At 42.8% G+C, this 27,707-nt stretch overlaps 1 protein-coding gene across 2 annotated transcripts in view; it reads left to right on the top strand.

The window, feature by feature from the left end:
- Window positions 1-27,707, top strand: part of prkar1b (protein kinase, cAMP-dependent, regulatory, type I, beta) — a 108,451-nt gene that overhangs the window by 34,763 nt on the left and 45,981 nt on the right. For both annotated transcript variants that reach the window (XM_050069509.1, XM_050069510.1), the window contains one exon: window positions 27,515-27,576. In XM_050069509.1, coding sequence (XP_049925466.1) covers window positions 27,515-27,576 — 62 coding nt within the window. The remainder of the gene's footprint in view (window positions 1-27,514; window positions 27,577-27,707) is intronic.

Consider the following 27,707-nt stretch of genomic DNA (forward strand, 5'->3'; position numbering starts at 1 on the left):
ATCTCAGGACAAGCAGGATATTACTTAAACTAAAACAGAGCCAGCCAGTGGTCTGCACTTTGATCATATCCTGTTTTGTGAATGTTTGCTGTCACAGATTCCATTGTCAGCAATGTAAAGATGTCAGGGTTTATGAGTACATTCTGGAGACAGAAGGAAAACAAAGAATATCGAGGGGAATTCAGAGCAAGAGGCAAGAGGAGAGGCATTTGTCATTTGCCCTCGAGGCATTTGTCAAACACATAACACGTGTTACCTCAAATTCTTGGAGAAAACTATGCTTTTTTGGTGTGGCTCTATGAAGAATACAACGAAGGCGAAGATCCCTCATGAACTGAAGTAAACAGGGGTTACGTTTACTACTGCAGAACGAAATCTTTTTACAAACTCTAACACAGTCTTATTTATCTCAATAACACTTGCATTTTTGTTAAACATTAAAATAGAAAACACTTACCCCTATGAGTAGCATCCCTGTGTTCTACATGCACGAGTTCAAATGCATGTGTGTGCTCAGGCTCTCTGCTCGGCTGTGTGAGACTGTTAGTACTGACGTGTTTTGAATTGTAATGTCTTAGCAAAAATGCATGCATTTGGGAAGTACTGAGAATATGGAAACAGACTTTTTGATATAGTTTTGCTTTGAAAAACTTGGTCCCCATTTACTTCAATTCATAAAGAATGTTTGCCTTTTATTGGCTTTGCCGTTCACTGTGGTGGCATGCAGGAACACAGAGGTTTCTTCATGAATTCAAGGTAAGTAACTGAAACACAGATGGTCATTTTGCAGGTGGAGTATTCCTTCAAGCACTGTTCCACCTGAGCTGAGGTAAAGGTGAGAGACAGGGAAGGGAAGAGGCAGAGAAAGAGCAAGAGAGATGTGGCACTGCCTCTCTGTCTGCTATTTGCAATGGCACAATGGTGAAGCATGGTGTGTATGTGTCTCTAAGCACAGACACACACACACACACACACACACACACACTCTCTCTCATGCATAACCAGGCACACAAATACAACCATCACTACAAAGGATGACAGGGATTACATTATCATGAGAAACACACACACACACACACACACACACACACACACACAAGGACATTCTCAAGCATGCATGTCAGGCTGTGTTCCCAGTGAGGCTGCTCCAGCTGGGAGCGTGGAGTCTTTGATTAACACACCATTCCATATGTCAAACTTTATGGCCTCAAAGTTTCTGAGCTCCTCCAGCCATGTGTGTGTGTGTGTGTGCATGTGGTTCATCTTTCCTCAGCTGCTTGGAAGTGAAACTTCAACACGTTTCTGCCTTCCAGATTTCAACTTAACACTGTTTTTGTAATTAAAAGTCCGTTTTTTTAAGCACTTAGTGAGGAATGAAGAGGTCAAAGCACACACCTGTCTTGTACAATATTCAAAGACGAGACACACAGAGCGTTCAAGTTAGGAATTTTTACTTTTGCTAAATAAAAAGGTCATGGTTTCTAAGGAATACAAACTGCGAGGGAATGAACTTATGCTGTACCATCAGGGGACAGTACCTCCACTTGTTTATCTCTTGACCTTGGCTGGTCTGTAAACTGACGTCTGATTCTCTGCCATGGTGTGGCTCTCAGTGGGCCACTGGGTGGACCCCTCTATTTGCCTCCCATTAGCTGCCATAATGACCTCATTACGATATGCCCACATCAACAGCCAAGCACACTACAGTAGATAAGCCGAGAACAGGTGTTTGATTTCACATTGTGCCGAGCCTGCACTGCTAACACCCAAATCAGCCTGCAACCACCTGTCTCAATAGTGTAACTGTGCCGTAGTTGTTATCATATCGACTGAAACTACTATCTCATTTTACCATCTGCATGTCTGATTAGTCTGTTTTGGTTTCAGCGAACTAACAGCACTTAGATGATCGTTTTCAGATAAAAGATTTTGATAAGAAATTGATAACAGAAAGAATCAGGTCACACTGTTTTGCACCAATTTGGATATCTGGCCTCGGCTAAATTGTCAGGTTTACAGGCCTATGATGTGTATGTGTATGTGCACATGTGTATGTTTGTCCAGGTGCACCCTCTCCACCACTTCCCCCTGTTAAATGCCCATTGAGAATCAGTCTTTAAATATGCAAGTGCTATCGCCTGTTTAAACAAACATTCTCTTAGTTCCTACTGTAATAGTGTTTCTTATCTAACTTCCTACTGAAGTGATATGAAATGAGACTTCAGATAGCGGTAGATTGTGTACTGTGTGTGTTAATGTTGGCCTGCTTTTGGCAATTTTTCTGCACACCTGGATTAATGACCTTCATGATCTCCAGTGGAAAGATGGATGGGACGGACGCAGGAGCAGTTATGTGAGGACACATTTAGAAACAGGTTACCCAGGGTCACGAAATTCCTGGAAAAGTTATGAAATTTCAAAAATGTGCTTGGGATTAACAGATTTTTTGGAAAGTTATGAACATTGTTTTGGCTATTGTTTAAAATATGTTCATAAACCCCCCCCAAGCATGTCTAATGTTTCACGAAATATGTTCCTTGAATTACTAACGTAAAACTGTGTGCCGTACTGCGTGACTGATGAAAATGTCCCTAGTATCACAAGTGACACCAGACCAGCACCGTGTCATTGCCAAGGCCACGCCCCCTTTTTGGGGAATGAAACACGCTGTCACATCAGTAGAGAAACAGAAAACGATGCTGGTGACAGCTACTACTGATGGATAGCTAACGTTAGCCTCAGTGGGAGGCCGCTGCAGTATGTACATACAGCACATAAGCATCAGACTGTCATCTCCATCTAAATCTCAGCCTGTAGATCAAATAGTTGGCTATCAGCAGGATGGTTGTTTACAGACAACACTTAGCCTAATGATACCTGGCAAGCAATATTCATCCATTGTGTTGGGTCATTCATCTACTTGGACGGGGGAAGACTGACAGGACATGATGGCGATCAACCTTAATTTATTAAGGTATCACATATACTCAGGTTCAGGCAAGGTCGCAAAACGATTATTAGACATGTCTGCAAAACAAACATTCAAGAACAAGTAACAAGAAATAGAGTCCATGTCACAATGACATCAGTTTGTTAGCTGGAGGCAAAACACGGCTTTTCACCACAGGGCTGTAGGCTACATAGGAGTCTTAAAATGACGTCTTGTTGTGTTATTGGGAGCCAGAATAGAAGGAGTCATGCAGTCAACCGCATTTAATCAAATTTCTGACCAATCACACAATAGTTGGACACCACACAAGAAAAAAGTTCTGTCCAGATGATGTGTCGAGAGCAAGCTGCAAGAACTCCTAAACCAGGGCTGCAAGAAAAAAATGACGTCATTCTTTTCTTGCAGCCCTGCAAGAGAGAACAAATTTCTCTGTTCTTGCGGAGTAAGCAAGGGCATGTGCATCGAGTCCCGCACTTGCCCAGCCACTTGTGGACTCAGCATTTTGAGGACTAACTAACTAGTGTCTTGAATCCATCCTGTGGGTCTTGCAGTAAATGACGAATACAGACCACCATTGCCTGCTGGTGTGGAGAGTTCCTTCCTCTCATGCAGGTGCAGAACAGAAGTGCTACTTGGCCATTGGCTGTAGTCTTCGTGGTGTGTTCAGGTGCAACTTTTTGGCTGAGAAAAAGGCGACATGAGGCGATGCAACAGTTAGCCTTCATCGGCACCAGTTCCTTGATGTCACTTTGGGGTATCAGGGCCTACAACTACTTAAATAAAGTCATGGAAAGGGGGTTAAATATGAAAATGTTATGGAGGAGTTTTAAAAATTCACTGGCAAAAATGTGAGGGAACCCTTTAGGGGAGGGATTAATTACAGAGGAAGAGACCTCTGGGAAATCTGTCAGAGGTGCATTTATTTTTCCCTTGACACAAACAAAACACACACAAATCGACATAAATATACTCTCATCAAGTTGTCTTCCCCTGTCCGGGTGCATTAGTCTAATGCCCTCATACCACAAAACACTCTCCTGGGGACCGCACAGACAGGAGAAGCCCTGCTGCCTGTGTAACCACATAAATAGTCTGGCAGGCACGAGGAAACCCTGTTTATCCCATTCCTTGAGCTGCCTTGGCAGAGCTTGCAATATTCTAAAATGCCATCTGGTAACAGGAGTTGTTAAATCTTTTCAGGTCAGGACCCAGTTGTAAAATCAAGGAAATGCGGCTCTTTATCTTCGCTATGTAGAGAACCAGATCCTCAAGAAAAAAAAGGGAAAGAGTTTAATACCATTCCATAAGAAGCACGATCAATACAACAGTTAAAATGTTTGCAGTTAAAATGTTATAGCAAAGGATACAAAAGGGGGAAAGGGTTGTAAAGAGGTGGTGCTTACCTCATCCTGCCTGCTTTAATCCCCTAATTAACAAGCAGAGTAATGAGTTGATGAAGTGACCGATTAGTTGACCTCTGACCCCTAAACCCTGACCTCTGCACCTTCCCAAGTCGCCCCTGTCGATGGACGGGGAACATCTTTAGTGTACTGGCACTCTTTGTCTGTGTGTGTGTGTATGTGTGTGCTTGAAGAGGTGTAAAAACAACAATAAATAAATCAGCGAGAGACAGAAAACTTAAATAAACAAACAATAGTGAAGTGAAAGACACTAAAAAAAACGCCCGGGAGAGCTCTGCCTCGTCTCGTGTTCCAGCGGAAGTTTATTTAAGGCCCGTGTGAAGGGACAAAGCAACAAAGAGGATGCAACGCGAGATAGCAAACTGCGGAGCCGTATCAAATGAACACAGCTCTCATCGTTATATCTGATCGCTTGCTCATTTGAATCAGGCTCCGTGGGTGTTGAACCTGAGCTCTTTGCTCCGGTGAATGGGTTCATATCTGAAACGCAGATGCGCTGTTTCCAAAATGAACAGAAAGGGCAAATGGGTTTTTGGTCAGCTGTGACAAAATGCACAGTTACAGCCACAGACACTTTTAAGTGCTGTTACCATGAAGCCGCCCCTAGAGGGTGTTTTTGCCTCACATAGATAACACAGATATTAACTATCTCTGAGTTGTTGCTCCTACTAGTTAGACACACTGATCCTTAGACTGGAAATAAATATACACACACAAACATGTACATGTATCCAAGATTATTGTGTGCCAACATGCCTGGACACTTGTCTCACATGACCCCCTGCAGACTGTCCATCCTGGCAGTTTATAACGCAGGGGACACAGGATGTAATGGCACAATGAGTGACCATTGAGGAAGTGTCCTGCAGTCTCTGCAGTGAGGCCATTTGCGTGTCTTTTCCCGTCATTGACAGGTTTCTCTGTGTGCTCAGGTGGAAGCCTAGTGAGGACTGTTTTTTACGGCGGGCTATGCAATAACAGCATGAGCAAATTAGCAGGTTTCTGTTGTGTGTTGTTTGTTTGTGTTTGTGTTTCCTGCCTTATGGATTCCCTCATTGACTCTCTGTGTGTTCTCATCCCTGTTCTTCCTGAGAGCCCGGTGGTCCTCCTTTTCCCCCCCTTTTCAGAATTCACTACTTTTCTCTTGCCTTTTTCTCCCTCCCTCAGTCACGCAGACTCATTCACATCTCCATCCACACTCACATCCAGTCCCTCCCCCACATTCATGTGTAGTCTCTTCTCTCTCCGTCCCCTGCATGGCTTTGTGCTGCTGCCACAATGCAAGGGGCCAGGCGATGAGGTCACTCTCCACGGGAGTGCTGCAGGCCTGACTGAACCGCGACCATCCCCACCACCATCCGGCGCGCGGAGGACTAACAGGCCGGCAGTGTCACCTCCTCCCCCAGCGCTCTGCATCTTTCCCCTCAGCGCGGACTGCTTCACCTTCACGCCCTTGCAAACCACACGGCATGCACACAAATATATCATTTGTAGGAAGTTCATATGCATACTTGCAAGCTAGCGCAGATAAACACACTCGTACATGCACATGCATGCACATGTATGCACGTACACACAGTTACACACACAACTGCACAGATAGCTGGAAACTTTTGTCCTCTCTCATACCCTCTGCTGTGTTTCAACCTGTCCCCTGCTGCCTCTTCCGCCCCCTGTCATCTGTCTCCATCCTTCACTCCATCCACTTCTCCATCCAATTCTTTACAAAGTAGTGAGTCATGTAGTAGTGTTAGTGTCTGGAGTCCTTTTAGAAAGTTGTAATCCCTCCAAAATGTACCCCAGAGTTTTTGCAGGACAGTTTTCCAGCTCTCTATGATTCATCCCTGCCTTTTCAGCTGCTTATACCATCAATGTGAGTGTGTGTGTGTTTGCATGTGAGTGGAGATTTGTTTTCCAGTTCATGTATATATGTGCAGGTACTTATGTGCACGCTGTCTGACCGATGCACATAAGTTCATGGAAAAAAGGGGTATGTAAATTTATGTTTTTGTACATGCATGCATGTACAATGCACAGCTGTGTTTATCTTGTAGTAAACCGGAAAAAGGGATTGAAACTGGCCTCCGTTTTGGATCTGAGCAGCAGCTGGATCAAATGTCGACGGTGGAAGAAGTAGTGAATCACCTCAATCTCACCTCGATCTCGCGGAACAAAATGGCCCCAAAACATGCTTTAAAGTGATAGCCGTTTGTCTGAAGTGGGGTATCGGGTATTTATCTATAGTCAGTGTATAACATACTGTAGATGGCAGCTGGTATGCTCCCAGTTTGGAGAAGCAGGCAGATGTACTGCCACTTAAGCCAAGCAATGTACTGTTGTGGATGACAGGTGGCAGCAAAACATATCTCATTATAGCTCATATTTAATTGAGTATCACTACTTTTTATTGTATAAGTGGTGCCTCTGTTTTTTTTTTAGATATATGAGTTACTATAATATCTTCTTCTGGTTCACCTTGAATTTGCCTGTCATGACATTTTTTTTAACTGATGTTTCAGTCATGTGAGAGGTGTGTCCTTATCTTGTCCATGTCTGATGAAGGGCTGGTGCCCGAAACGCACCCAGTATTTATCATTTTTGGGAGTGTGTGCTGTTTTTTAAGTCTTCAAAAACAGTAACTCTATCTCGCAGAATACAGAAGCTGCTAGTCTTTAGGGGTGGCGGGAAAAAATCGATACAGCGCAGTATCGCGATACTTTTGTGTGGCAATATCGTATTGTCACACAGTGCCAAGTACTGTTTTTTTATTATATGAAAAACTCAAATTAAACTTTAGGTGGCCTACTAGAATAATATAATCGGTTGCTTTTTCGGTCCACTAGATACATTTTGTTGCTGCAAAAAAAAATGTCTGAGGTGGGGTGAACAGACTGAAAACTTTCTTATTAGATAAAACAAAGGCTGGTAAAGTTAACCTTTGGGGACATCATTTACAGTTGACAAAAAGTAAATAAATCGCAATATATCACAATATATTTTATCACAATACTCCAACATATTTAAAATCACAATGATATCGTATTGTGACTTAAATATCGTGATAATATCGTATCGTGACTTAAATATCGTGATAATATCGTACCATGACTTAAATATCATGATAATTTTGTATCGTGACTTAAATATCATGATAATATTGTATCGTGACTTAAATATCGTGATAATATCGTGTCATGACTTAAATATCGTGATAATATCGTACCGTGACTTAAATATCGTGATAATATTGTACTTAAATATTGTGATAATATCGTATCGTGACTTAAATATCGTGATAATATTGTATCGTGACTATATATCGTTAACGATAATATCGTCATTGTTGTTTTAACGATGTGCAAATTTATGTTATCGTATGCAAATGACTTCACAAAAACAACTGAAACCAGGTTGAAACCCCACACATTCACCGAACAAGAGTTACGTAACTCCGCAGTACGCCTAGGTGGTCACATGATCTCTCACTGGCACCTTCCCAGCAGGTCAGCCTGCTGCTAAACAAACATTAACGAGACAACATGGCAACACCACCCACGGATGCTCCAGCAGCTTCGAAAGACGTGGGTCAACTGTAGTGATAGGTCCCAGCCTGTAAGGTGGGAACTCATGCTGTATTGTGTTGCAGGGGAACAATTAAGGGGTTGCTCAAGTACATGAAGCCTGCGTGGTTCATGAGTGGTTTGCGGTTATACCAATAAATAACTGAACATGGCGTCAGAAGTAAAGTCAGACGCGAGCAACAGTACTAGTAACTTAGTCTGCATATAGCGACACACAAAAGTGTCTAGTTGTAGGAGACCATCTACGGAGCTACCTAGCCTAGCCACAGTTAGCTAAACGAAGCGGCAACATGGCACAGTTTCAAGTCTCCCCGCCGGAAAAATTCACCTTCAAGGCTGAAGACTGGCCTAAATGGATTAAACGCTTCGACAGATTCCGCATTGCTTCTGGATTGGAGACGCAAGCAAAAGAGAATCGCAGGAATGTGATCTTTGAGAAGGCAAAGTTTAATCAGCGGCATCAAGAAACGGGCGAGACGGCCGACAGTTTGATTACGGCGCTGCACTGCCTGGTGGAGCACTGCGGTTACAGGGCTCTACATGATGAGATGGTGAGGGACAGGCTTGTGGTGAGTCTGCAGGACAAACGCCTATCTGAACAGTTGCAAATGGACCCGGAATTGACGCTACAAAAGGCCGTCACCAGAGTGAAACAGAGCGAACAGGTAAAAAAGCAGCAAGAAATGTTAAGAACATTTTTCTTTAAAACACTGTGTCCATTAATATCATCCATGAGAAACAATTAATGAGCTATAACTCAGGCTGTTAAAAACACATATTTAAAAGAATATCGTCTAATTATCGTTATCGTCAAAATCCCCCAAAATATCGAGATAATATTTTTTGTCTATATCGCACACCCTTAATCGTGACTTAAATATCGTGATAATATTGTACCATAACTTAAATAGCGTGATGATATCGTACCGTGGATCCTCTGATGATTCCCACCCCTGCTGATCTAGCGCTGCATTTTAAAAATCACTGTTAAGTTGAGATGTCTGTGTGTGTGAGTGTGTGTGTGTGTGTGTGTGTGTGTGTGTAATAGTAAGATATCAGTCAGGAGTGACTCAGGACATGTGTGATTGTGGACAGTGCCACGTTTCATTTCATGTGAATGAACATGTAGGGTAAATGTGCGAGTGTGCATGAAAGTGACTTCCTGGCCACTGTTTGCCCCTGCCGTGAGGACATGATGTTCCTGCAACCCTCCAGTGCCTTTATAGCTCAGCCAGGCCCAAAGCACAGCCCACACACTGACCACCACAGAGCCCAGCGCCCTACAGAATAGCCTGCCTTCTTGGCCCATGGCCTCCTATTGTATACATCCCATGTGCTTTGTCTATGCTACTGTGATAGGTTCCAGTGCACAGGCACAGACAACAGTCTTGTTATAGCGTGTTAATTCTCCCATGACCTCCTCACTGGTTTGCGGGTGTCACTGCGGTTGAGTTTCATTTAGGTTAGAGGTGCTCAGCCCATTTCCATGCTTGAGAAGTTTGAATGTGTGATGTCTCAGAGAGCTTGTGTTACAGAATTTAGGCCATCATAAAGCAGTGTGGCTTTTTAGGTGATTACACTAATGCAGTCCTCTGGTTTGTTACAGTACGTACAGTGACTGAACTGTTATGTGGGCTCCATGCTTTAAGGATGGTATTTAATTTGCTATTTGATTCATATCTTGATTAAAACATTGTACGTGACAATGACTGCTGTATTTACATAAGCAGGGACAGCAGCCCTACTTTCTTTGTGATTTCCATCAACAACTGGTAAGACACCTCAATTGTTGAAACAAAAACTAATTAATGTGAATGAGCAAAAGAGAAACGATGGAGTAAAACAGCAAAAAAGTAAAATCCCTTCATAAAGAGACAACAAAAACCGAACATGCATCCGTCACTTTTTTTTTTTTGGGGCATTTTTGCCTTGAATGCACAGGACAGGTAAGTATGAAAGGGGGAGAGAGAGAAGGGATGACACGCAGCAACGGGCCACGAGCCGGACCCGAACCCGGGCCGCTGCGGCAACAGCCTTGTACATGTGGCGCCTGCTCTACCACTAAGCCACGATGCCCCACATCCGTCACTTTTTATACCTCCGCGCTGTCTATAGCCGTGGCAAGAGGCATGATGTTTCCTGGCTGTCGGTCCCATACTTGTGAACACGTATTTGAAGAACACCTTGAGGAAATTTCTTAAAATTTGGCACAAACATCGACTCGAACTCAACGATGCACAGATTTTAGTGGTCGAAGGTCAAGGTCAGTATGACCCTACGTGAACGCAATATCTCAAGAACACTTTGAGGGGATATACTCAAATTTGGCACAAACGTCCACTTGGACTCAGTGATGAGCTGATTATAATTTGGTGCTGGAGGTGAAAGGTCATTGTGACCTCACAAAACATGTTTTTGGCCAAAACTCAAGAATTTATAGGCTAATTATGACAATATTTTACATTTATGTCGATATAATGAAGAAGTGATGAAACATTCTATATCCAAAAGGTCAATGGTCACCCTCACTGTGACATCATAATGTTCTGCTAAAACACTTTTCTGGCTAAACAACTTTTTCTGTACTAACACAGATCCAGGAAAAACAAATTAAAGCAGTTCAATTTGCAGCTAATGGAGTGACAGATATGCTCCATGTATTTTATTGTCTTCAATATCCTTCCTGTCTTTTTTGGTTTACAAAAACTCTGTGTGTTCAAAGCCAAAAAAGGAGCTCTGTTTTTAGTTTGTAGTACTTTGTGCTCCAAGTTCTGTGTTCTGATAGTGTGGTGGCATGCCACTGAAGTCTAATGTCTGTCTTCCTTAAGATCATCCGACAGTAAGGGAATAGTCTCACCTGTTTGCTCGAGCCTCTCTAAACTTGCTGCGGCAATATGGTCACGAAAACACATCATTTTTATTTTATATATCATTCACACATGAAAGAAAACATACTTAAGATACTATATTCCATCTTTGTCAACATCCCTCTTTAAATCCTACACACTAGACCTTTACATGATGTTTCCAGTTAGCAGGTTGCTAACATTAGCACATTCCATGTTGTTAGCACATTACAGCACAAGGTGCTAGTTGGTTGCTCAACACTGTCCAGGTCTGCAGGCTGTGTGTCTGATGGAGCTGACTGTTTACAGCAGGCGAGGCCTTACGTCAGTCAGATGTCAGCTATTGAATGTCAACTATTTCTCTTCCCTCCGTGCACCCGCTGCACCTATTACCTCACTGCCCACAGCACTAGCTGGTGGGGTTTATATACACACACACAAATACACACACACGAGTACAGTGTACAGTTTTAGCCTATAGCATTTCTACAGCGGATACTTCATCCTTGACTTTTCTCACTCACCCTCCCCTCCTTCTTCCTCAGGCCCTGGGGCAATTTCAGAGTTTTCTTTCTGTCTCAATTTCAGCGTATATACCGATGTGTTTGAGCGTGCATGCATAATGTGCCGTGTTGTGTAAACACCTCTCAGGTTTAAACCCCAACAAAAGACAATTTATGTCCCGATCTTCCTCTCAAACGCTTATCTTGTTCAAGTGCTTGTCTTCTGCGAGGTGGGAATGAGGGAGGGGAGGGCGAAGGAGGAGAGAAGAGAGGAAAAGACATGCCCGCGGGACAGCGGCATGCCTTGTGATGTTTAGCGACGTGTCAGGATATGTGTGTGTGAGTGTGAGAGAAGGAGAGCGAAAGAAAAACTCTTGGCACCTGTACACAATGTACAGGGTGGTTTTATTCGTGTGTATTTGCAGGCATTCAGTGGAATTAATCTTTATCTATCTCTGCTTGCTGGATGAAGAAGAGAATATGTCTCTCTCTTTATCTGTCTATATCGTCTTTCCCTCTCTTTGCCTCATTCCAATGACACGTCCCCTGTAGAAACATCAGAGAGGTAGAGGCTTAGTCCTGTCAGCGCCTGATTGAGCCTGACCCCTTTTCTCTTTAAGTGGAGGAAGAGCTCGCTTTTTCCTGTCCTGGGGCAACAAACATCTGAGACACAGGGCACTGGGTAAATGTGAACATGCATGAGCACTGAAAATGTGCTCTTGCGGACAACATGAGGGAAACAAGTTAAAAAGTAAAACAAGTTTCGGTGAAGTTAATCAACAGCACGGCAACTTAATGTCTGCACTGAGCGAATGCGAGAGGGGAAAAGGAAAGAAAGGGAGTAGAAAGAATGGGAGTGACTGCAGGGTTGGACATGTTTGTGATGTTTTGAGGCTGACATCATGGCTGCATCAGCAGGTGGTGTGTGTTGGATCATCAGGTAGGCCTGTAAAACAGCCTTGTCACACTTAATGCACACAGCGGACTGAAAAGAAGGGAAGCAGGGAACCTCTGTCCATGGCAACGGGAGGCCAACAGTGTAGTCTGAGATTTAGCCGAATGTGTGAGTCAGACTTTATTTTTATCCCCCTCCTTAATCCAGCTCCAATCGTTAAAATTATTTATAGCCGTGATACAGGAGAGAAGGAGGAAATACACATGATATGTGCCCACAAGTAACCTATTGTATTACCGCTACTTTGCCTGGAAAATGATTCAGCTATTCCTCGCAGTAAACATCAGCAGTTTAAACATCAAAGATTCTGATGAGGCAGATATTAACAGTCGAGATCCTGTCAAAGTATTTGGTGTTTGTTTGCCGCCCTGTAACATATCCTCATTTCTCCTCACATCCTCCTATCAACCGCTCCCTCTCCCTTGTCTCACTCTTTTCCTCCTCAGGCCGGTCCTTTTCATCCACTGCCACGCAGCTCTCTCCTCGCACCAACCTGAGTGTGTATACTTGAGTGTGTGTGTTGAATGTTCCAAGCAGTAGTCACGGCAGAAGAATGAGATTGTATTAGATTGTTAAAGCTGTTGGAAATTGTTGTAAAATAGCTTTTTTAAAGCTTGTATTTGTGAGCGAATATGTTTGTGTGTTTATGCACAAGCGAGCGTGAACGAGGTGTTCATTAAGCGCAATCTGGTGGAGGGTCTAAGCTGTCTGGAATTCACTACATCAGCTGGCGGCTTCTCAGCAGCACCGTGCTCGTCTAAATGAAATCTCTCTTTTTTCTAATTTCTCTTCTACTTGTAAAGCAGCACTTCCAAGCCTTCCTATTACCATGCCAGCGACACAACAGTGTGAGGAAAGCACTGGAGCTCTAGGGACTGGGCATGGTAAGGTCATGATAAGGCCGGATTGCACTCTCATGAAGTTGGCATTGGCAGGCTGGCAGAGTCCAAGGTGCCAGTGCCGGTTCAGTCTGATATTTTATCTGAGGACTGCTGCTTCAATTAGGCTCAAAGGTTTCAGCAGAGCTACTGTGTCAGTTAGTTTTTCCACTCCTTCTCTATTATGCAAGTTATTGCTTATGTTTGTTTGACTCACTGTTTATTTGCTGTTGCAGCTGTAAAGTATATTTCACTGACTCCGTTAGATACAGCATCAGCAAGTGTTTACCAGTGATGTTGCTAGGTACGCATCCTGTAAACTCTAGGGCTGTATTTCACCAAAGAAAATCTTGGTTGACTGAAGTTCTACCTTCTCGTCGATCATAATGATGTAATCCCATCGTAACTGATCGTTTGGTGGGGGGAAAAAAATCTGCAGGTTAATTCTAGAGCGACTAAAATGCCACAGTACATTAAGTGCACTCTACCTGGTAGTGTTGTGTTTCCACCAAATTGTTTTTTTTCCTGTTCCTAGGACAAGTAAACTCTGTGTTCAAGCAAGTGCAATGCCTGGAGGTAAAAATAAATGTGATCTCCAATGTAATATTATCCAAAAATAGACTGCACACTAGTTCGCTGGGCGCTTTTCCAACTGAATTGCGTGGGCGAGTCCGTCTCACCACGAAGTGTTCAACAGGACTGATAAGAGATTTCTGACATACTGGATACTAAAGAAGTTAACTAAGGGGTTTACGATGTCATATACAACGTAACTTTACTAACATTAAATATCTAGATCCTAGAAGCTAACGTAAGCCATTGTGCCGCTCCAACAAGGGCTCGGTGTGATCCTATTCCTTTAATAAGCTTTGTAATCCAGCCTTGAACTGTGGTGTCTTTTTGAAGACTTAGTGAAATAGATCCATTGTGATAAAATCTGTTTTCCCATTAAATATGAGAGATGAAAAATGTTTAACTTCGGGTAAAACCCTGTGCTCATCACCGTCACCAGCCTTCCAATCACAGTGGAGAAGGGGTAGGACAAATACCACAAAGACCACCCATCACCTAGGATGTCTCCAAGTGCTGAACAATAACAACTGCCGTTTCCAGCTGGGAAAAGAAACACTTTTATGGACGCACAGCGTTATTACAGTAACATTAGTGACTGTCCGACCAATGAGAATTAGTAACCTGCCGTAGTAAACCCACTATCAATGTGTCGCAGGGACACACTCTATTGTTTCTATGATAATGCTACATTGTGGACAACAAATCTCATTGAAAACATAAACATTTGCTTTGCATGACTTATTTTGGAAGAATTTCTCACGTCACAGAAACCACTGAGGTAAAACTTGCGTTTTGGATGTTATCATACGGTCGGTGAGTCAGAGTTTTTGTAGTGGTGCTCTGCAAAGATCTGACACCTGCCCACTGTTGAACTATTAATTTGTTCAGTAGCCTATTCATTTTTTCATGGATTGTCGCATATTACAATCACATATCAGATTTGATCAACTTGATACTGGGTAGATAATTTTGGTGCTCTCTATACTCAACCCAAGATGTAGTCTCTTACACAGACGCTGATGACGTCAGCACGCTGGCTAACTCTGTCGTCTGTGGACATTCCCATAGGAAAGTTGTAATAGAACTAGCGTTGGCTGCCAGCGGCAGTGATGTGATTGGATCCAAATCCGTGTACTTCCGTACTTCCTTGAACAACGGCTGATTAGCTTTGCCTTACACCCGCCTACACCGGAATTGCTGTGTGTTCAGTGCATCGCAAGAAGAGATTGAAATGGATATGATTTCATTTGATTCAGCTATATTGCAGAGCTGCAACGTCTCTATTACATGTAACACCAGGTCACGCGAGACTACCCAAGATGTGGCATTTGAGTAATGTTTTGTTCTTAAGCCATATATAGAGTTACATATGCAGACCATGGTTTTGTAAATAAACTTTTTATATTGGGCATTTTATTTGTTTAATTGTCAGATTTTTTAAGAGTACAGTTTGTCGAAAAGTACAAATTTTATTGCGGACCCACTCAAATGACCACCCGTGGATCCTTGGAAATCACTGCATTGAAAACCCATCAACATCACTGTTTCATTATGGAGCAGTTACCACAATCAACTGTTTAGACTCTTGGCCAAAATCTGATTCTCAGTAAATCTGAGGTAACTAACGGGCCATAGAGTTGCAGAACTGTGCTTCATGTTATAGCAATAGCTACTGTAGGTTTTAATGAGGTGTGGGAGTTTACAGAGGTGGTGTGTCACATCGTCAGTAAACACTGACCACACACTGACTGACGTAACATTGCTGACTGGTCCGGTATGTATTTGACGAGGCTGAATCAGTTCTCCAGACATGTATAAGCAAAAAACAATCTGGGGAGGTGAAGTCACGCTTTTGTAGGGTTGGAAAATGTTGCATCTCATCACTGTATCAGTGCTTAAAAATGCAGATTAGACCATGTAGATGTTGCTCTTTTCTTTTAATTACCCTTGTGCCATGTTTTAACATATCATAAGCAAAGCTAAGGGAAAATATATGCCTCACAACTACACTTGACCACTTTCAAATTCACAGAAATTGGTAATTAGAGATTAGAAAAATCTAAAGCTAAACTTTGTCTCCCCAGTTCTGTCTTTCTCCAACTTCTTCTCTTCCACTGAGGTGGTCTGATCATTGCAGTGCGTTTAAATGTTCCTTCGGCAGCAGTGTGCAGGTCACACAGATCACCAGCGTTGGCCCTCAGGTGTTCTGGTACTGTAACACACACATATTGAGACACACGTCTACACTTTGAAACAACACAAATGTATCCAGGTTTACACCGCTTATAAACCCACCAGGTCCAGGTGTGTGGGTTTAACACAGTGTGCTCCCTGCCCTCTGTTGGTTTTAAATACAACTTCCAACATTTAATCACACAGCTTACTCTAACTAGACCTCTTTAGACCTCCACGTATGCAGACGTTAGCCCCCATTAGACCCTAGATTAGAGACAGAAATATCAGCCCGAAGTACTCTTAGATTCTATTAAGGATTCAAAAAGGTTTTAGTGTGCAATGGACCGTTGCAAAGTAAAAGAACACTTAGTGTGTTTTGGATCCTGTGATGTTTATCAGAGCCCCGAGCGCCGAAGCCAAGGTCAGATTGGGAAAAGGCCAGCTGAGTTTTAGGAAAGTGAGGGTTCTCTTTCTCCTCGCCCGGTCTTGGCCTCCTCTCTCCTCCCACATTGTTGACCGTCTCTAAGTGGTCATTGCCACCAGCCGTAAACTGTTATGTCCACCTGTAAACCTCCAGGACCACCTGTGTGCTGCACGCTGCAGTATAGGCCAGTTCACATCAGCCCAGTGAAACAGTAGGACCTCATAAAATCATTCAAAAATAAGCTCAATCTTAGCTTTGAAAGAGAAGCAGAGGGGGAAATTCAACAGTGTGCATAAAAATAACACTAGCTTTCTAATATCTGTACTTAAGTTGACAGGAAAGCTCTGTCAATGGGACTCTGGGTGTGCAAGAACAACTTAGTTTATCAGAAAGAAACCACAATCTTCCCGTCTGTTTGTGACGAGTAGGGATGCACAATAATCTCGGCACATCATCAGTATCGGCCAATATCTGCTGTAAAATGAACTATGAGAATAGGCCAACATGCTTTTTCTTACTTTACACAATGAATGCGTATTACATAAATGGAAAAGTATTGTATTTCATGTCTCCATCTGCTGGTGGGCCATCACGATAAGGGTATGCATGCATAATATGATGTTAATTCCACTACAGCAGAGACTTGATGATCACTAAAAGTAGTTGGGGAAGAAAGTGGATATATTGATAGTGGTATTGGTTATCAACCAAATAAGTTGTTATATTTCAGCATATTGGATATTGGGAAAAAAATCCAATATCGTGCATCTCTAGTGACGAGATATATGAATTTATATTACTTGTAATGTACTTTGAAGGCCCTTCGTAACCTAGCCCCTTTGTATCTTTCCAAACTCCTTCATATCTACACACTCTCCTGTCCTCTCATGTCCTCTTCTGCAGTCCATGTCACTTCACCGTCTGCTTGGTTGACTACCATGACATCTAGAGCCTTCGGCTGTCTGGCTCCTCACCTTTGTATCTCCCTCCTTAGTCTTCAGCCCCCCCGCGACCCCCAACAGGATTAACGGTTACAGATAAAGAATGAATGAATTCATGAATTAATGACTGATTGATTTCATGATGTATAGATGCATTGCTGCTTGTTTTTATGCCTCCATGCTGTCAAAAGTTGTGGCCAGAGGCATGTTTTCAGGTGGTCCGACTGTCCAGTTCTTGTAAATCTTCTTAAAATTTTGCATGAACGTTCCCTTGGACTCAAGGATGAAATGATTAGATTTTGGTGGTCGTAGGTCAAAGTCACCATGACCTTGTCCGTCTCATTCTTGTGAAAGCGATACCCTAAGAACACCATCAGAGAATTACTTCAATTCTGGCACAAACGTCCACTTGGACTCCAGGATGAAGCGCTAAGAATTTGGTGGTCAAAGGTCAAGGTCAAGGACCTTGTGTTCTTCTCATTCTCTTGAACACGATATCGCAAGAAGGCCTTGAGGGTATTTCCTCAAGGCACAAACATCCACTCAAGCATGAACTGATTAAAATTTGTAGTTAAAGGCCAAGGTCAGTGTGACCTCACAAAACATGTTCTTGGTCATAACTTAAGAATTGAAACGCTCAAAAGTTCACACAACTGCCTAATAAAAGAAGTAAAGTGATGATATTTTATATCCACAAGGTCAAAGGTTAACTTCACTATGACATCATAATGTTCTTCAAAAACACTTTTCTGCGCTTATAACTCAGGAACAGAAGGGGAAACATTTGCTCAGACACTGAATCGGTGACACTAATCTTGGGTGTCCACCTTGAAACTGTGCTGATTGTGCAGATCCTCTGTAACGCTGGGTTGAAGATGTGTGTGAAGCGTCCATGTTTTAGAATATGTTGCTTCTTTGCAGCAACATCTAATTGAAAAGCATTTTCTACTGTCATGGCATTGAGTTTGGACCGACATGGATGTGAACTGCAGTTTGACTGATTCGCGGAGGGAAGCAACTGTGAGGCGGTAATTCCAATTTAACGGAATTGTAAGATGTCCTTGAGTGCTTTAAAAAGGTGCTTATAAATTATATGTTTTATTATTATTATTATTATTATTACTACATTAAAATGAATTAAAATTTCAGAATAAAAGTAAAGAATGAAATTGAAATACATGTTCTCTTCATTTGGCACCTGCAGAAATCATTCTGTAGCTGTTATATTATGACGTGTCTCACCCAGTTCTATTTGTTCAACATCACCACCTCAGTTTTAAAAGTGGACTAAGGTTGTGAATTGGTGGTTGGAGAGGATTTTTGTGGTGTTCCTGAAGAAATGGGCCGCAGCTGGCATGGCCCAGTCCCTCCATTTTTTTCCAGGCCTCTAGGGAGAGACAGGGCACGTGCCAAGGGCTTTCATGTCATAAATATCCTTTCTGAATGCTTCAGTGCTGTATAATTACACCTCCTCCATTTCCCCCTTTTTTCCTCTCCCTCACTCACTGTCACACTACTGCCTATTGTCAGCGTTGTGTGTCTGCCGTGTGCATGTGCTGAGGCTATGCGCGGCTCAGTTTATGTACTTAGATGGTTTTAAAAAACAAATGTCATTGTGTCCACGCTGACAGAGCTCAGTGGGGTGAGTTGCTTGTTCCGTGTGAGTAACTTTGGCTGTTTGTGCTCAACTTTAAACTCTGGACATTAAACCACTTAGTCAGCCTCATAAAGATGTTTTCCATCTCCCTGTGATATACCCAGAATGAGTCACACAACAAGCTAGTAAACAGTCCTCTTAACCTCCATCATCAGTGAAAACCTAATTTATGTTTTCATGCTTTCTTTGTGAGTTTGCTCATGCTTTACACATTGTGCTGACTAATCACAACTCTTCACCTGGCAGCTGAACAAAAAGCAGTGCTGTTGTTTGTGTTTTTCATAGCAACCTGCCACTTTAGCTAGAGTCGTTGAGAATGTGCATCTTTGAAGTCCTCTGAGAGCTTTTAATTCAAGGTAGACTACCGTAAGTGTGCAGCATACATTCTGTTTAACAAGTCACTCAGGTGTTGGGGAGCCCTGGCCGGCAGGACTCCTGACAACATAATATCAACCACATTTCAGTCTCATGGCTGACTCATTATTACATCATCATCTTAGCAGCCGCAAAGGAGCTTATGCTTTTGTTCAGTTTGTTTGTTTGTTTGTTGTCCTAATACAACCAAGATTCCATAAAAGTTAGGCTGTATAAAACGTACATAAAAACAGAGTGCAATGATTTGCAGATCCCTTTGAGCCACAGTGGTGACAAAAGTATTCAACATGTCAAAATGTCTTTCATTAAACATATTTCCAATGCAGCTATTCACATGGAATTTAGATCAGACATGGTATTAGCTCAATAAACCTACACAAATTAAGAAATCGTAACATTTCAATCCATAAAAATATGTCCATTAAAGTGGAATGACACAGGACAAAAATATTTAACATGCCAACCTAATTTTATTTGATACTTAAAGAAGCCTTTGTTTACAATACCAGCGTCAAGACACTTCTTGTATGACAAAACTAATCTCTCTTTGGCCCATTCTTTCACACAGACGGGCTTTATATCTCTAAGACTGTGAGCTTGCTTGTGAATCTTGAGGATGAATTTCACTTTCAGAACTTCAACAATTAGTATCCTCAGTTCCCAAACACTTACTGAGTGTTGTTAAAAGACAAGGTGATGAAACACAGTGGTAAACACGCCCCTGTCTTAACATGTTGCAGTCATTCGATTTAGAATAAGTGTATATTTACAACAAATAGTAAAGGATTGGGGGAGAGAGTTACTGCCCCAAGCAAGGGAGTTCATGTATCTCGGGGTCTTGTTTGCAAGTGAGGGTAGAATGGAGCGTGAGATGGATCGGCGGTTTGGTGTGGCTTCTGCAGTGATGCGGGAACTGCGCCAAACCGTCGTGGTGAAGAGGGAGCTGAGCTGGAATGCAAAGCTTTAGACTTACTGGTCCATCTACATCCCAACCCTCACCTATGGTCATGAGCTCTGGGTAGTGACCGAAAGAATGAGACCGCACATACAAGCAGCCGAAATGAGTTTCCTCGGTGGGGTGGCTGGGCTCAGCCTTAGAGATAGAGAAAGGAGCTCGGACATCCAGAGGGAGCTCGGAGTAGAGCCGCTGCTCCTTCACATCAAAAGGGGTCATTTGATGTGGTTCGGGCATGTGATCAGGATGCCTCCTGGGTGCCTCACGTTAGAGGTGTTCCGGTTATGTCCAACTGGTAGGAGGCCCCGGGGCAGACCCAGAACACACTGAAGGGATTATATATCTCATCTGGTCTGGGAACGCCTCGGGGTCCCCCAGGAGGAGCTGGAAAGTGTTGCTGGGGAGAGGGATGTCTGGGGTGCTTTGCGTGGCCTGCTGCCCCCGCGACCTGTCCCCGGGTAAGCGGGTGAAAATGGATGGGTGGATGATATAAAGTTTAACAGTTTAAACATTTAATAACTTGTCTTTGTACTGTATTCAATTTGAAAAGGATTTAGAAATCATTGCATTCTGTATTTATTTACGGCTTACACATTGTCCCAACCTTTTTGTAATCGGGATCGTAGTATATCCAGACATATTTAGTGGTCCTGCTCGCTGATTTGCGTATCATAGAAGACTGGACTGTTGGACTATTGGCCTGTTGGCAGAGGTCTACGCTGTAGTTGTAACCTGTTATGATGTTCAGTTGATCCCTGTAGGGACTGTTTTTGCTCAACTGAATCTACAGAGAGATCAGAGTCAGGCAGCTGTTTTGGTGTCAGTTTTTTGTTGAACTTTGGCTTTCCAGGTAAAGGATCACTATGTCACCCTGCTGCCTTTGTTAGCCTACCAAACTCGCACATATTATACAAAGCGAGTGTATATTTAGTGTCCTCAGGCCATTGCTTTATTCAGGAGACTGTGCAGACTTGCAAAACAAAGACTATTGTTCTGATTTGCCAGAATCAGCAATCTGAATTACTATCAACTGTGGTAGTGAAAATTAATCCTTCAAGCACTTATGGCATGAACTCTGTGCCAGCCAAACCAGCGGCACATCACTGCCAAGCCAAGACACAACTTGGAGGGCTGGGAAGTTCCCATATGCGGTGCAGTTGTTGATTGTCTTGGTTATTGCAAAACGTCTTCTTCCCAGACAAGTAAGCATTCTGGATGGGTTCCCCATTAAGGCCTTGTGTAACTTCTGCGGCCCGTTAAGAAACACAAAGACATGGCAGCACGCCGCTTCGGTGTTAATGGCATAATGGCAGCGCTGTGTGTTGAGGTAGTAATGTCAGAGTTAAGGCGTCTGCTGCTGAACAAATAAACAGCTGTGTTGTAGGCGAGATTAAAAGGAAGGAGGGAAGAGGTGTGCGAGAAAGGCAGTCAACGCCAAGCAGGAAGAACAAGCAATCCAGCTACAACAAGCAGGCCTGATTTTAATTCATTAATGACTGAAATCCCCCAAGCTAACCACATTTTTATTGGTGTTTGAGAACAATAATAGGCTGTTGAGGCATTGTTGTGTGCATGTGTGAGAGAGAGAGTGAAACCTTTCCATTCATTCTTGCACAAACACACACATGCAGTACATACGTGTATACAGATACTCACTGTGTTGTATAACTTGCAACCAGATGTGGCAGCTACATTTTTCGTGTGGCTTGGTTGATCAGACCACAGTTTCATGATGAAAGTAATTTTACATGGATGCATTTTCGTACATGCACGCATGCATGCCCTGCAGGAAGGTATCTCCTCATATCTGAACCATGACACAAACCTTGTCTCCCTCCTGAGGGTGGAGGTGAACTTCCTAGCCCCCCCATCGCAGTCTGCAGGGTCCCCCTGTCTACCTCTTTCTGTCTGTCTATGTCAGAACAGCACATCCATTGTTAGAAGGGGGGTGTTCTCTTTTACATAAGGTCAGAGGGGCTACAGGTAGCGGAAAGGACAAGATTAATCACTCCATCTGGGACAGGCAGGGAGGGGGCGATAGACCGAGAGATGAGAGAAATAGGTGGGGCAGCGAGAGAATTAGAGGGAAGAAAGGGGTAATTGAGAGGGGAGAGGAAGAGAAAAAGTGATCGAGAACAGACAGGGAGGAAGTTGGGGATGAAGAAAAGGGAAAGAGAGACAGGTAGAGACGAGGGGAAGTAATTACCTGCGTAAGTGTCTTTGTTGAGCTCACCGATGCATTTAGTGAGAGGCAGGGCATGGAAGGAGAGAGGTGGTCAAGGGTAATTACCTAACCACAGGTTTGCTTGCCTTTGATCCTCTTACTATGACTATGTGTCTCAGGCTCGAGCATCCTACTTTGCTGTGTGATGCATCATCATCATTACTACGAAAGGGCTCATACCTAAGCGCAACCTGTCATGAGACAGCATTAAAATATGTTTTCTCCCAAAGAATGATTTAAACATTATTCAAGATGTGAAGAAAAGATTTAATGATGTTTTTTATTGAACGATAATAACAAATCATACAAAATTACAATTGAAACAGTACTTTTCTTTTCTTTTCTTTTCTGAACAATATCTAACTGATATATAAAAACAGACTTGATGGGAGAAACTTCGACCCATGCTTACGAACATTTTGGTGATGGGAAATTGGTGACGCAGATGGTCGTACGTACATTGTTAGTATGGATCCTACGCAATGTTTTATAAATGAGACCTCAGGTTTTAAAGCCAGACAGAGGATGATCTGGGGTCAGGATACTTCCATTCTAGCAAAAATCTGTGACAAGCTAATAGAGACACATACGCCACTATATCGAGCTGTCCAGCAGTCAGAGTAGTAAGGTCTTCCCTTAGTTTTTTTTTTAGTTTTTTTTTTTTACTGTTTATATGTTTATTAGTCTTTCATCTGTTTTGGGCTGTAACCGAATTATTTCAGTTGAATCAGATTTGGCTCTTTGATCAGAAGATTCGACTATTCGTTCCTTTTTTCCATACCGACTTTACGAGTTTGGTTAGGAGGGTCGTTCAGGGTGGCAGTGACATTCAAGTAATACAGTAAACAAACCAAGTTAGCCCTCCAAGCTAATGGTTGCTAACTATGCTAACAATGGATTGGAAATGTGCAAGATTTTTTGCCAACTTGAGCTGTTAAACAAAAGCCAGAGACTGTATTGTATTAAGTTACTGTGAGCTGTAAATTCACCACTTTCTAAGCAGAAGATAGAAGATAATGTTATCTCAGAGCCTGACCGGACAAAGCCACTCTTCTTTTCTCTCAGGCAGCTGCCTCCATCTCACTCAGACTCACCCTGGGTCAGGGTTTGTAGCTACCTGTACTAGAGAGCAGCATGAAAGAAGCAGCATGAGTGCTCACTCTGCAGCTACATCTGGGGACTGTAACGCCCCAAAAAGTGCACTGACTGACCACAAAAAAGAAAGAAAAAAAAAGACTGCTCAACTTGAAGAATCTTAGTCGGCTGAGGGGTCTCTGTCATGAGGTAGCCCTACATTAATCAATCCACTATCTTCTGCTTATCTGGTGCTGGGTTGCGGGGTCAGCAGGCGAGGCAAGGCATTTCAAACGTCTATATCCCCAGCAACATTTTCCAGCTCCTCCTGAAGGAGGCCAAGCTACTCCTGGGCCAGTGTGTTCTGGGTCTAACTCGGGGCCTCCTACCAGTGAGATGTGCCTGGAAAACCTTTATAGCACCAAGGAGGCATCCTGACCAGATGCCTGAACCACCTCAACTTACACCTTGTGATGCAAAGCAGCAGCAGCTCTACTCTTAGCTCCCCCCGGATGTTGGAGCTCCTCACCCTGTCTCTGAGACCAAGACCAGCCACCCTATATTTTAAACTCATTTTGGTATCTGCAATCTCATTCTGTCGGTATCGACCCAAATCTTATGACCACAGGTGAGGGTTGCAACGTTGGTGGAATGGTGAATTAAGGGATTTGCCTCTGGGTCAGCTCCTTCTTCACCACAACGGACTGGCACAACACCCGTAGCACTGCTGACGCTGCGCCGATCCACCTGTCCATCTCGTGCTTCATTTTATCCTAACTTGTGAACAAGACCCTGAGATACTTGAACTCTTTTGCTTGGGGCAGCAACTCTCTCCCAACCCAAAGGGTGCAATCCACGGTTTGGATTGGTCTTCAAAAGTTTTCTTTTGCTAAAGTAATTATTTTCATAGACTACACATTATTAGTTATACGTGACCAGCTCCCTGAATAAACAGACTCCATGCCGAGCGCAGGTGGTCACAGATGTGAGGAGAGTTTTGGGCACTCCTGCAGATGTTGCTCTGACTAATCACCATCAAAGCGAGTGAGTTTGTGTGTCATGTGAGAGTGCCAGTACGCATGTTTTCATCGCAAATGCCTGTGCTTAAATATGTTGTTGTACTCTCAGTGTGTACGTGAGTGTGTTGAGGTTGCATGCAGAGCACCAAGTGCATATATGGAGGTCATGCTGTATACGAGAGTACCCAAGTGTGTCCGTGCATCTTTTAGCCCGGGCTTTTGCACTTCAAAGAGAGAGTGTGTTTTTTTGTACACGACTGTGTGTGTGAGTCAGTGGCCCAGCTGCATTGCACAGGGCCTACCTGTGGGTGTAGTTGGCCCAAATCCACCTTTTTAAGTCTGCTTTTTATTCAGTGTCACATAAACAAATACCAGCAGGGTCCGTTCTCTTCCAAAACTGCTCAATAACATCCTCAGATCTTTCCCCAACATCTGTTGACCTGCAGTTTTTTTCACCGCGGAGGATCATGTAAAGCAACACTTTTACGGTAGTAGTGTGCAGCAAGGTGTGTTTGGCTGTGTAAGCCTTTTAATTTCCAAGTGCTGCGTGGTGTAGCGCACTGTCATGAGCACAGACATATTCAACACCCACACATCATTTTTTACAAACCTGTGTGTTTTCATAGGCAATATATACTCAGACGTAGACACACCGGTGCAAATACACATTCACTGACACACACACATTCGAGAACGGGCTCAAACTTGCCCCACATTCACTCAGCAGGTCTTGTATGTCTTTGATATGCCTGACCCTCTTATTGTTTTTTCTATATTTCTCTATAAGACGGGTGGTATGCAACTGATTAGATAGATAAATATACCCTGAAGGTGAGAGACGGGCAGAGGGGAGGAGAGGAAGCATACAGAGTTTTCTCTTGTCCCGACACATCTCAGCAGTGGAACTTTAATCTGCTAAGGGAAGCTTCATGCATTTAAACAGCCCGATTAGGAACAGTCAAACAGGCGCTTTCCCTGCCGGGCTGAAACAGAAATTAAGTGCTTAGGCACAGCCATCATTTTGTTTGTTTTCGCAGCGCCTCTTTCAAAAGATACACTCAGAGATACGAGCTTTGATCACGTGCTGGGACAACACAGAGTCATGTTTGAGCCTATGTGCAGTACTAATGCGATGTAAAGATGCAGAGAAAGTGGCTTTGCAATGCTGATAATAATCTCTTATGTTCGGCACTTACTTTTAACAGCCTCTACTCCACTGTCTCTACAACAGAACAGTATTGTCTTTTTTAAGGGGAGGTCTTTAGGGGGAGATAGCAGGTCTACAGTAAATGCCAAATAGAAGTGGTCTACATCATCTGAAAGCAGGGAACCTGAAGATTACTTTTTAATGGTGCTCAGTAATTTGTCAAGTTTTTTTTTAAGTAAGAAATATGTAAAAACAAACATTGTATTTGGTTAGGCCCTATTTAAAATGTCTCGCAAGATATATATTTAGCAATTTTTGAGTTGATTTGTTACACAGTGCTAGTGCTAAATTTTAACATTTTTTTATCACTCTAGAATTGGGTCAAAAATCCCTCCATAGTATCACATTAAGACACCAAGACCTCGAGATGTTCCTCAGGGTCATCGTAGAAAGATCCAGACTGTGATTTGGTCAAGTCATATGTCATCTGAATGCCCTACGTCTCTAGTTTTTGGTTGTAAAGCACAAGGCTGCGATTATCCTAGAGGTCATAAAAATGCACAACATAACTCTAAAATTGGGCTCATTAATCCACAAGATGCATGCAAAAAATGGCATGGTTTTTGGTCGCAAACTGCATGGAACTAGCATAAAGTGCGCGTGTCTGTAAAGGGCAGACTCGTAGATACCCATAGAACCTGTTTAGATTCAAAAACATTGGGGTGAGAGGTAAAGGAACCCCTGTGGAGATGGCCATGCTAGTTTTCCCCTTGCAAGAATGTACGGAGTGGAGCGTTATTTAACCACTTTACCGACAAGCTAGTTGGTACCAATGGATTCCTTAGGTCTTCTAGTTTCATATGGTTCCAGTTTTATCGTCATCTAGCTCTAAAAAAAAAACATTTATGCCGGCCGGGAACCCTGGTGTCCGTGCAGAGAGGAAAGTTTGTCTTCACGTCAGTAGGGATAGTTAAGTTGTCAATATGCTAGGGGTGTAACAATACATTGATCACCGATCCAATATCATTGATATAAAGTGAAAACATTGATACATATCGTCACTTTTAAGATACACATTTATTTTGAAATTTTCATTGCATGTGTGTCACAGTTTCCGTCTGAGTGCACCTCCTTCCTGAACATACACACAGTTCTAGCGGGCTAGCACCAGGCAGATAATGCTAAGTAGCTAAGAAAAAGAAAATGAGGATATTTACGGATATCATCTATCGCAGGCCCTTGATTTGAGTCAAATCAAAATCATATCTTGGCAGACTTTGTGATAAAAGCGTCGCTGTCCAAAGAATTGTATTGTGATTAAATTTGTGATTTACACCTTTAATAATACCATTGTCAAAAAAATAAAAAATACAGTTTCATTTCGTTTTTTGAGCCTGATGATGACTGAAACTGGTGCTTATGTTCTTATTTATGATGGTTTTAACTGAGGACAGTGGGTGTTTTTTTGGATGTGGATAATGATGAAGAAATCAGTTGTGTGCACAGCCAGGTGGGTGTGTTTTGTGCATGTTTGTGTGTGTGTGTGTGTTGGGGTCATCCAGAGTTCTTAGGCCTGACTCTTTGGATATGCTTCCAGTTGATGATGCAGTTCTAATGGCTGTTCTGTCTTTTCAATCATGCTCCGCTTCCACAGAACAAACTTTTGTGTGTGTTTGTGTGTGTATGAGTGAGTAAACAATTCAGAGGAACTGTCAGGTGATTCATTGTAATAGCAGGTATATTGGTAATAACTATGTTCTCCCCCTTCTTTCCCTCTCCCCTCTTCCTTCTCCCTCTTTGCCTGTTCCTCCTTTAGTGACATATTTGATGCCATGTTCCCAGTTACCCATATCGCAGGGGAGACAGTCATCCAGCAAGGTATGTATAAATGTTTTGTTTAGATGAATTTATGGAATCAGTCGTGTGTAAACTGTGGATTATATCACAATTTGAGCTCTGTCCATTCATAAGAGATAAAAAAACCCAGGATATTAGTGATACTGAAGTTT

The sequence above is a fragment of the Epinephelus moara genome, chromosome 18 (assembly GCF_006386435.1).
Source record: "Epinephelus moara isolate mb chromosome 18, YSFRI_EMoa_1.0, whole genome shotgun sequence".
Classification (NCBI taxonomy): domain Eukaryota; kingdom Metazoa; phylum Chordata; class Actinopteri; order Perciformes; family Serranidae; genus Epinephelus; species Epinephelus moara.